General features: G+C 63.4%; 1 protein-coding gene across 1 annotated transcript in view; it reads left to right on the forward strand.

Moving 5' to 3' along the window:
• Positions 1-7,717, forward strand: part of FGF8 (fibroblast growth factor 8) — a 15,100-nt gene extending 7,383 nt beyond the window's left edge. Inside the window, exons 2-5 of the mRNA XM_025215638.1 lie at positions 55-91; positions 1,217-1,397; positions 4,536-4,642; positions 7,077-7,717. Of these exons, the coding sequence (XP_025071423.1) occupies positions 55-91; positions 1,217-1,397; positions 4,536-4,642; positions 7,077-7,364 (613 nt within the window). The 3' untranslated portion in view covers positions 7,365-7,717. The remainder of the gene's footprint in view (positions 1-54; positions 92-1,216; positions 1,398-4,535; positions 4,643-7,076) is intronic.
• Positions 7,718-10,942: the final 3,225 nt, after the last annotated feature.

Consider the following 10,942-nt stretch of genomic DNA (forward strand, 5'->3'; position numbering starts at 1 on the left):
CGGCTCGGCTCGGCTCCGCGCTCACCTCGCCTCCTCTCTGCTTTCTCCCGCCAGGTTCCTGCACCTGTTCGTCCTCTGCCTCCAGGTTCAGGTGAGCGCCGGCCCGGCCGGGTGCCCCGGGAGGGGCGGGAGGAACGAGGCTGGAAGTCCGGGGGCAGGAAGGGACGCGCGGGGCAATCTCGGAGGGCACAGACCCCAAAACAAAGGCAGGAATCGGGGGCAGGCGGGGCGGCGAGGGTGGCACCGAACCCGCTGTGTCTGTGGGGCAGATTCGACCCCAGGCAGGAGCTGGAGCGCTGCCGGGCTTTGCAAGGGGGTGCGAGAGATTACAGGTGCCGGGAGCCCAGCCGGGCGGTGGGAGACAGCGAGGGGAAGGGAGCCGGGAGGGGCCGAGCCCTCCTCGGATGCCCCCCAAACCCCCTCGACGAAGCGGGCGCATCCAGACAGAGAGACCGAGCTGCCGGGGGCAGAGCGCTGGCGGCCTCCGCTTCGGGCAGCGATTGCTTTTAAATGGTTCCCCTTTTATTTTTCCGTGCGGGAAGCAGCGAGGCAGCCTTGGCGTCCCGCACGGGGAGGGGGAGACCGGGGGGCCGCGCTGTGCCCCCTTCGGAGGCCGAAAGGATCCGTCTCCTCTGCGTTTGCTGGGATGTCTAGAGATGTCGGGGGCCAGCTGGGCTTGGGAGCCGGGGGCAAGAAGGAAAAGTCCAGGCTGGTTGTGTCGGGAGCGGGGGTCCGATGCCCCCGACCGGGCTCGGGATAAAAGGAGCTGATGAGAAATGCAAGCGGGGCTGGGGCCGGGCCAGGCCTCTTGCTTCTCCACGCAGGGAGCTCGGGGGCTGCCGTCAGCCGTCGCAAGTAGGTGGCTTGCAAGGGCCGGGGAAGGCAGGGCAGCGGGCTGGGAAGAGACGGCCCTCGTTAAAAAGGACGTTAGCAGCCCTACGCGGCTCTGCGTTCATAAATACCAGCGCGGGTAGATGGGCAGGGGGGGCAAATCCCAGCTCCCGTCTTGGTGGCATCGACCCAGGGCAGCCTGTTGCGTCCCGTGCCCTGGACGGGGCATCCCCCCACCGGGCCAGGTGCAGGCAGCCCCCCGAGAGCGCACAGCTCGCGGCCCTCTAAGATGCCCCCGGAGGCCGGGGACCCGTGCGCAGCCCGTCAGCCCCTCCGAGGAGCAGAGATCGTAATGGTGTGTTGTATATTTTTTAATTTCCTAAAGGTAACTGTTCAGTCCCCACCTAATTTTACACAGCATGTGAGGGAGCAAAGCCTGGTGACAGACCAGCTCAGCCGGCGGCTCGTCCGCACCTACCAGCTGTACAGCCGGACCAGCGGGAAGCACGTCCAGATCCTAGACAACAAGAAAATCAACGCCATGGCGGAGGACGGGGACGCCCACGGTAAGGGCATGGGCCGGTCCCGGCCTCCTCGGGAGCCGGGAGGGGTGAAGGGCGCCCGCCTCGCGGGGGCTGGGAGACCATGCACGGGGTCGTTGGCAGGGCCGAGAGGCAGGTTGTTTCCAGGGTTGCATATATAGCTAAAAAAGAAATCCCCCTCCCAAATAAATGTGGAGTCCCCTGTCCCTGAGCGGACCCTTTCTGAGGGCACGGCTCTCTGCCAGAAATCCCGAGCGGTCCTCGAGCTGGGGCTGGGAGGCCGACTCTCAAGGGACAAGTGCTGTCCGGTGCCGGGAAGGATCCGGGCGCAGGGTCCGGCCCCGAGAGGCGGCTCCCTCGTGGGGTGCGCGGGAGAGCTGCTCCATGCCTGGGTGGCGCGTGTGCGAATTGCACGTTGAAGCGGTCGGACCCCGACGTCGGCACGGCGGGAGACCCCGCAGAGGTGGCAGGCCCCTCGCCCGCGTGGTGCAGCACCGCGGGACCGCGCTGCACGCAGGAATCGCGCCTGCTTCTCCTTGGAGCGGCGGTTTCCCTTTCTTACTCGGGGAGAGGCGTGGAAACACGGGGCTTTTCTTTCCCCTCCGGTGCTTTGGCTTGGAAACGTTAGCGTGCACTTAAACACTCGCGCCCCACGTCGCCTCGGCCGCCAGCCGCCTTATCCCAAACCACCTCCGGATCAAAAGGGCGCGAGGCGATTCCCCCCGGTCCCGGCGCGCTCTCCGCGTCTCCGGCGCGTGTGTTTTTTAAAAGGCGGCTACTGCACATTGGAAATCACGACCAAGTTTAACCGAGGCCAGGAGGAGGCAGGGGGAGCTCCCGGCGGCTTGCAAACCTCTATTAAAACGTAATAAAAAGGGGAAGCGTTTGAGGAGCGAGAGAGAAAAATGACGGATGAGCTAAACCAGGAGAAAAAAAAAAAAGCAAGAAAGAACAAGCCGTTTTTCAGATGTAAAGTTTTAAAAGGGCTGCGAGTCTGTAAATGTGAAAGTAGAGGTTCAGGATTGTTCTATATGAATCTCCAGAGAGACCCCCATGTCTGGAAGAGCGATTAAAACTCTTCTTACTTTCACCTTTTTTAACATTTCCTGAATACTTTCTGCTCTTCGCAGTCCAGTTAGGGGATCAAGTGTGTCTCGCTGCATTTTTTCAGCATTTACGTAGCCACTTTCCCTTCAACGTTTTAGCAAGAAACATAATTTTACTGGGATAAATCTGTCACGTCGGGAGGCGAAAACCTGAAGCTTTTTCCGAAAGAAAGAAAGAAAAAGAAACAAACAAAAAAAGGCCCCGCTCGACCCGGCGACTCGCTGCTGCGCAGCCCCGCGCACGAGGCGTCCGGCTCGCGGGATTTGGGATGGGAAGAAAAGGGCTGATTTATCTTCTCAAACGACCGCTCGGCCCGCTCGGACGTTTTTACTGCCGCCTTCCCGGCGGGCCGGGCGCTCGCGGGGATCTGCCGTGCTGTCGGTGGGACGGACCCGTCCGGCCTCCGTGCCCTTCCCGGCCTCTGCCCCGGCTCCGGAGCCGCGTCCCCGCAGATCCCTGCCTGGGGTGGAGCCGGGCAGGCTTGAGCCCACCCTGTGCCCGTGTCCGGGCCGGGGGCTTGCAGGGCTCCGGGTCCTGCGCAGGCAGGCCAGAGCAGCCCCCGGGCTATAAATCAGGGCCGGCTTTTGAAAAGGCAGAAAGGGAAGAGATGTGCGTCTTTGAAGGCCTGTTGTGTGCTGCTCTCCCGAGGCTTCCCCTGCCCTCCTCCCTCCCTCCCCGGCTTCCTCACTGGCAGCTGAGGGAAGGAAAATCGATGCTCTCTAAACCTCCGGCTGCCCCTCGCATCGATCCCGGCCCCCCGGCGAGGGGCGGAAGGGGACCCCGTCTCGGGGCTGAGCTGCGTGCATGGGGAGGACCGAGCTCTGGGGTGGGGGCAGAGAGCGAGTCGGCTCCCCCCGGTCCCAGCTCCGGGGCACCGAGCCGCTCCAGGCAGCCGTGGGCAGGGGCTGGGTCTGTCCGGGGCATTCGGGACGGTCGGGGTAGCTACCACCATCGTGAATGCAGCCGGCTCCAGGGTCCGCGCAGGCCGTGGCGTCCTGTGCCAGACAAGCCCTGCCCCAGGCCCAGCACATGGCCCTGCCCCAGACACCCGCCAGCCTGGGGCATTGCAAGGCGAACGTGCAGCACCGTGCGCGGGTCAGCCCTTGCAGCCCTGGGGGGTTTCCCTGGTCGCCGCGGGCACAGCACCCCAGGTCGGGCCTGTTGTTACAGGCGAAGCGTGCGGGAGGGAGAAGGCACGGGCCAGGGCTGGGCTGCGCGCTCAGCCCCTCCGCACCTCAGTCTCCTCATCTATGAAATGGGGGATGTTTGCAGGGGGTTGCTCCTGCACGGGTCTTGCTGCGACCGCAGCCACCCGGGCAGCACTGAGAGCAGCTGCTGTAGTTCAGGAGCCCGGCTGGGCACCAGCCACGGGGCGTACGGTTATGTCAAGCAAGCGGGTACGGCGCCTTCCCCCATGCCTTCGACCCCGGGGGGCGCTTGGTTGGCACGGACAAATGCCCTCTGGGCCCGGACAGGTCTCCTTCCCTTCACCCTGGGGCCGGGAGGCACCCATCAGGATCAGGCCCGCGGGGGTTTCGGAGCAGGTGCCAGCCGCCCCAGGGAGCACGCCAAAGCCCCCCGGCCGCAGTCGGGGCCTCGCTGGGCCCTCGGAGCCATGCGCACCCCGGACCCTTTGCAAGGCTGCGAGCGGGCCGCTCCCCCTGGCAGCGCGGCTCCGGCTCTCGGGTCCCGGGGCGGAGGAAGGTGACAGGGCTATTTATAGGCGCGCCATCAACTGGCGATTCGCATCGCTTCTACGGCAGCCGGGCGATGCCTCCATTAAAAAGCTGAGACCAAATCAATACGCCCTCTCGGCTGGCGCAGAGGTGAACGGCATTAGCGGGCGGCCGTCCCCGCTGCAAAGTCACCGCGGCCCCGGGGACGCAGGCCCCTCGCCTGGGGGAGGGTCGCGGCACCCTTGCCCCTCGTCGGTCCCCTCGGCTTGGCTCGGCTCCTGCCTGGCCCAGAGTCGGTGCAGGTGCCGGCGGGGCTGTTGTGCCCTGTGGTGGGGCAGCTGTGCCCGGCCTGGTCCGTGACCTCCCTCGTTCCCCGCAGCCAAGCTCATCGTGGAGACGGACACGTTCGGGAGCCGCGTGCGCATCAAGGGGGCCGAGACGGGCTTCTACATCTGCATGAACAAGAAGGGCAAGCTCATCGGCAAGGTGAGGGCGCTGGGTGTGAGGAAGGGGTGCCTGCTTCTGGGGGGGTGGGGGTGGTGCCCGGCGGCACCAACAGCTCATGGCCAATCTCCCCCAGCCCCGGTGCCCCCCTGCGGGCAGGGGGAGGCGGCAGTGGACCAGTGGCATTTGCAATGCTCTTCCAGCCTGGGCTTGGCAGGGCCAGGAGAGGTCATGGGCAGTGAGCACGTGCAGCGTGTGATAAGTGTGAGTGCAATGAGTGTGAACAAACGAGGAGCCTGGATGCATGTGCTCCCGACCCCCTCCCAAGCACACCCGTGAGCCACGTGGCGACCAGCCGTGGTCTGCTCCTAGCCGGGCAGCTTGTCCCATTGCCCCGCTCTCTCCTTTCCTAAAGGGGACTGTGAACCCCACTCAGCCCCGGACACCCCGCCCCCCCGTCCAGCCGGCGCTCTCCAGCCCCGTGCAAGCCCCGAGACGGGCAGGACGGACCTGGCTCTGACCCCGCACGGGGCAGCTCTGATGCCCCCGCTCCCTGGGCCCTGCTCGGTGCTGGGCTGCCCGTGCTCCGTGATTCCCCGGTGCCCGCGGTGCCGTGGCTGGGGGCAGGCTGCGTGCTCGGAGCTGTCCATGTTCAAGGCCTGGCGGCGATGGCTGGTGTCGCTGGCAGAGTCTGGGCTAGCGGTGGGTGAGCTGGAGGGTAACCCCGGGGCTGGGGCCGTGGACGTGGGGACCCCGGCTCCACCTGGGACCGGTGGGGACGTCCCTTTGGGCTCCTGCCTTGCTCCCGGGGGTGGTTCATTTCTCTCACCCACCTAGTGTGCATCTCCCCCCATCTGCCTGCTGCGGCATCTGGCTCGACAGGGGGAGGGAGGTGGGAAACGCTGCCAGTCCTGGTCAGCATGACCTTGGCATCGTCCTTCAGGGGGTCGTTGCAGGACCAGAGCGCTGCGGCGCTAGGAGCTGCACAGGCAGGGAAGGATGATGCCCGTGGGCTATTCACGGGGTATACGTCAGCCGGAGGGCAGTGGCTGCAGGATCAGGCCCCTCAAGGTGACCCGACCAGCATCGTCTGGGGCTCAGAGTCCAGATCCCAATCGATGTCCTGACCTTCGGGTGGGCCCAGAGGGGTTTGTGAGTGCTTAGGAAGGACTCGGGGGGCCTGGACGCGAGAGATGGGGGCAGTGGAGACGGCAGCACTGCAGGAAGCTCTGTCTTCACCTCCCATCTTCATGCCGGGGGAACGCAGAGCAGGCTTTCAATGGGAAGGGAGCAAATTACTAAGGTACCGGAGCGGGCGACAGGACCCAGTTGCACTGGGGTCATCCTGCTCCAGCTGGGAGCACGGGTGGCTGTCAGCTCCTGTGCAGGCTTCGGGGCAGCTGGGCGCGGAGCACCAGCGCTGCCGGCCTGGGGCTTCCCTGCAATGCCCCAGCTCCGGGAGTCAGGGGATGACGTGAGAACTGAAATCTCCTTTCCAGAAAAACCCAGTGGTTTCCAGCAGGGAGGGGCTGGGTCTTGGGAGCCTGCGGGTCTCCGAGCCACTGTCACAGGGAGGGCACGGCTAGGATTCAGAGAGACCTGGACGCACTGGAGGATTGACCCAAAAGAAATCTCATGAGGTTCAGCAAGGACAAGTGCAAAGTGCTGCACTGAGGAGGGAGCGATCCCCTGCACCGGTGCAGGCTGGGGGGGATGGGCCGGGCAGCAGCTCTGCAGAAAAGGACCTGGGAGGGCAGGGGGCAAGAAGCTGGACAGGAGCCAGCAGTGTGCCCTTGTGCCAAGAAGGTGACCGGCATCCTGGGCTGCATGGGTAGGAGCGGTGCCCGCAGATGGAGGGCGGTGATCCTTCCCCTCTATTCAGCACTGGGGAGGCCACATCTGGAGTCCTGTGTCCAGCTGTGGCCCCCACTGCAGAAAGGATGGGGACACATTGGAGAGAGTCCAGCGGAGGGCAATGAAAATGGTTGGGGGGCTGGGGGACAGGACAGGTGAGGAGAGGCCGAGGGAACTGGGCTGATTGAGTCTGCAGAAGGGAAGAGCGAGGGGGATTGAATAGCAGCCTTCACCTCCCTGCAGGGGGGCTGCAAAGAGGACGGAGCTGGGCTGGTCTCAGCGGGGGCAGACGACAGGACAAGGAGCAATGGGCTCATGTTGCAGCAGGGGAAGTTGAGGTTGGATATTTGGACAGACTTTCTCATGAGAAGGGCAGTGAAGCACTGGAACAGGCTCCCCAGAGCGGTGGTTCAGTCTCATCCTTGGAGGTGTTTAAGCCCCAGGTAGACAAAGCCTTGGCTGGGATGCTGTAGCTGGGGCTGGTCCTGCTTGGAGCAGGGGCTGGATCAGACGTGACCTCCCGAGGTCCCTTCCACCCCCATGCCCTCCATTGCGTGATCTCAGGATCTGAAGGCATCTCCCGGCAGGCACTGACCCTCTCTGTCCTGCGTTTCCCCCGCAGAGCAACGGCAAAGGCAAGGACTGCGTCTTCACGGAGATCGTCCTGGAGAACAACTACACGGCGCTGCAGAACGCCAAGTACGAGGGCTGGTACATGGCCTTCACCCGCAAGGGCCGCCCGCGCCGCGGCTCCAAGACCCGGCAGCACCAGCGCGAGGTGCATTTCATGAAGCGCCTGCCCAAGGGCCACCACACCACGGAGCCCCATCGCCGCTTCGAATTCCTCAACTACCCCTTCAACCGGAGAAGTAAAAGGACTAGGAACTCCAGCCGCCGGGCAGGGCCTTGACCGGCCCGGCCGTGCCCTCCTCTCCTTGCCGTGGAGACGGGCGGACACAGAGTAGAGAGACTTTCCTGTACGGTGATCCCCAAAAAAATGAGAGGAAAAAAAAGGAGGGAAAAAACAAACAATAAAAGCCGGGATCTCGTTGTTTATAACTTTTTTTCTTGCTTTGATTTTGGTTCTTTTGTGGTCGGAGAAAAGACCCAGACAGACAGACAGAAGCTCTATTTTTGTATTGCCGGCGCTGGAGAGGACCGACTCGAGAGACTCGCGGAGGGGGCACCGCGCGCCGACGTAGCCGCCTTCTAGTCCCTTCGCGGCGGTGTCGTCTCCGTTATTTTTGTAGTGCTAGGGGGAAACGGGGGAAATCACTGGTGTTTAAAGCGAATGAACGGGGGGAGGGTGGGGGGAGCTATCTGGGACCAAAGTGCTACTTCAAGCAGATGGGTTCATGCGAGTTTGAGCAGACAGGATAGGAAAGAGCGCGTGGGGAGAGAAGAGCTCAGGCCAGGATGCTGCTCCCGTCTCTGCCGGGGCACGCGGTGCAGGGCGATGCCCGGGCCGCGTTGTCCGAAGCTCTCGGGGATAACCAGACCCGCTCCTTTCGCCGAGCGAGAGGGTCTTGGACGCTGCTTGGATCCCCCCGCAAACCGCGGCCGGTCTCCCGGGGCCGGGGGACCAGCTCTCGAGTGAGGTCCGGCCCGGAGACGCCACCTCGCGCCCGCGACACCCGCCTCGGGATGTCCCCGGGCACCTTGGAGGGAGCGGCGGTGGGCAGCACACGGGGAGATATATATTTTTCTCATGGAAAATGTGGACTTTTTGCTGAAACCTCAACTTCTCCATTCTCGTTGCACCCAAAAGCTGAAAAGTTTCCACCCCAAAACATGAAGCTTGAGATCGTTTGGGCATTTTTGGCTGGTTTTTTAATTGTTAGAACGGGTTTGGTGTTCAGTCCCCGCGTCTTCCATGTCCAGGCTTCAGTTTTCTGACAAAAGAAAATGCTGTTTTTGTAACAGGCAGTTTCCAGGGAAAATTGTGCATTGTCCAAAGCCCAATTTCTTGTCCAAAACACCCCAAACTGCCCCGATCCAGCATCCCCCCCTGCCCGCCCAGCTCTAAACCAAGCGCTGGGCACCACCACCGCCCTGCAGCGGGTCCGAGCACGGCACACGCCGCTGGGGGGAGCGAAGCAGACACTGGAGTGAAGCCAGAGCCCGGGTCCGATCTCTTTCTGAGTGTTTGGGGTGTCTTGTTTTGTTCTTTTATTATTATTATTATTTTAATTTCCTCGAGGACTTTTTGTTGCGTGTACAAATTTGAATATGAGATCATTGAAATATTTATTTAATATGTGCATTAAAAAAATGGCATTAGTATTGACGCGCCTGTCTGATTTTGGGGGGTGAAGGCGATGGGGAGAGGCGTGGGGTGGGGGTCTCTGGGCTTGGAAGTGGGGGTCGGAGAGGGGCGAGGCCAAAAGCCTGGTGTGAAGGGCATCGGAGGACCCCGTGCAAGGCGGTGGCCAGTGCTTTGTGGGCTGGAGAGAAGGAGCCCTTGGGTCCTTGGCATTTTGTGCCCCAGGGAAGGGTTTTGTACCCAGGGACCTTTGGTGGGAAGGCAACGGGGAGACTCTCCAAGCTCGTGGGGTTTTTCTTTCTGCCTCCTCATCTTGTTCTGACTTTGAGGAGGCGGCTGGGGGGCAAAGGTGTCCGGAGAGATGGCAACGGGGGACAGAAGCATCTCTTTGCCCCTCTGCCAAATGCACAGAAGCCTCCCGACCGGCTCCTGGGTTTAGCTGAACCATGCCAGGGCCCTGCTCGTCCAGGCCAGCTTGGGCATCGTGCCCATCCAGCCCGGCTCGTGTCGAGTCGATCCCGAGCAGAAAGGCGCCGAGCGTCGGAGCATCTTGCCATGGTGGCCGGGCTGCCCACTGCTGCAGAGGTCCGTGGCTCCGTGGTCTCTCCTGCTGTCCTCCCGTGGAGGGGTGCAATGGGTTGCGGCCCCCCCAGGCTTTTGGGGCTCGAGTGCCTCAGGGCTGCAGGTGAGGGTTTGAAGCAGGGCACCCCGGGTTACGGGGTGCCTACGACAGCAGGGACCGGCACAGCCCCGGCACCTAGCATGCTCCGTGCCTCTTGCCAACGACCGTCCTGTTCTTTATTACCCAGTGTCTTGCTGCAGCGCCCAGGTCCCGGAGAGGGGCCGAACCCGCGGCGGCCTAGCTCAGCTCAGCTCAGCACCCTTGTTCCCAGCCCTCTTGCTGGTGCAATGGGGAGGAACCCCCTGCTGCCGCCCCAAGAGGGGCACGGACACCCCCAGAGCCGCCCGCGGCTCGCTGGGCTGCCAGATGCCGTCCGTGCACCGTGCTGGCCGGGCCTGGCTTTGCCCCCACGGCGCCTGGACCCCGTCCTTCCCGAGCCCGGAGCAGAGCGGCCTCTCCATCTAGCCACGGACCCGGAGCGCGACACCCCTTTGGATGCCTCCCTTGCCCGTGGGATGTGGGCTGGCGCTGGCACTGGACCCGGTGCCGTATGCCGGTCCCTGGCCCCGGGCAACGGGCCCAGGGGGGCTGTTTATTGCCTCGGGGTCAGCTTTCAAACCTCTGCCCCCATCCCCCTCTTCTAATTAATGCTGGGGACGAAGCCCTGGCTTTATTGTGGCAGGGCCTGAGGCTCCCTGTGGGAAAAGTCACACCTTCTGAGCAGCTTCTGATGCCCTGCGAAGGAAGGGCCCGGCCAGGAAACGCTTTCATCTGGGACATTAATTACACACGTTTCATTTGTTTGAGAGCAATTCCTCTCCAGCGAGGAGGGGCCGGTGTCTCTGCCGCGCTCTGCAAAGCCCCCTCCTTCCCAAGGGGGTTATAGCCCCGCGAGGACTCAGCAGGGAGAGGCCGCGGCTATTCGCCCTTGCCGTTATTCCAGACCAAACGGGCTCCGCCGCCAGCACCCCGCATCCTGCCAGGGGCTGAGCTCCCCGCGCCTCCCTCGCCCGGCTCTGAGCACCCAGCGGGCGCGCGGCGCCAGCCCGAAGGATGCTGCTGTCCTGCCCTGCAAAGCTTCCTCCCAGGGCATCTGCACCCTCCCGGGGCAACAGGCGTCGATCCGGGGTGGGGGGGGTCCAGGTTGGGGCTGGCAGGGTGGAGGAGCTCACTAAGTGAGTGCAAGCTTGTGAAACGAGTGTGCGTGTGCATATGTGTGTGGAGGGGAGGGCGGCCTTTCCATGCTATATAGACTGTGTCTAATTCTCCATTGGGCCCTTTCTCCTCCCCCCGGCCCCCTGGGCTCGCTGGACCTCCCTGCCCCCTTCCCCCCGTCCTGCTGCCTCCGTGCCCCCATCCTTCCCTCTCCTCCCGCCCAGGTGGGACCATGGCCGGCCGGCCGAGGCCACAGTCCAGGGATGTGGAATAAGGTGGTGGTATCTTCACAGCCCCTTTCCCGGCCATAATGATCACACTTAGCGCCTCGGTAGGCACTTTGCATATTCAAAGCACCTATGCGCTGGGTCTAATTAGTGACACCCGGGCCCAGCGGCAGGGGGGTGTCCCCGGGCCGGAGGAGCGCTCGTCACGTGCGCGCGGTTCA

Source organism: Alligator sinensis, unplaced genomic scaffold, assembly GCF_000455745.1.
Source record: "Alligator sinensis unplaced genomic scaffold, ASM45574v1 scaffold859_1, whole genome shotgun sequence".
NCBI lineage: Eukaryota > Metazoa > Chordata > Crocodylia > Alligatoridae > Alligator > Alligator sinensis.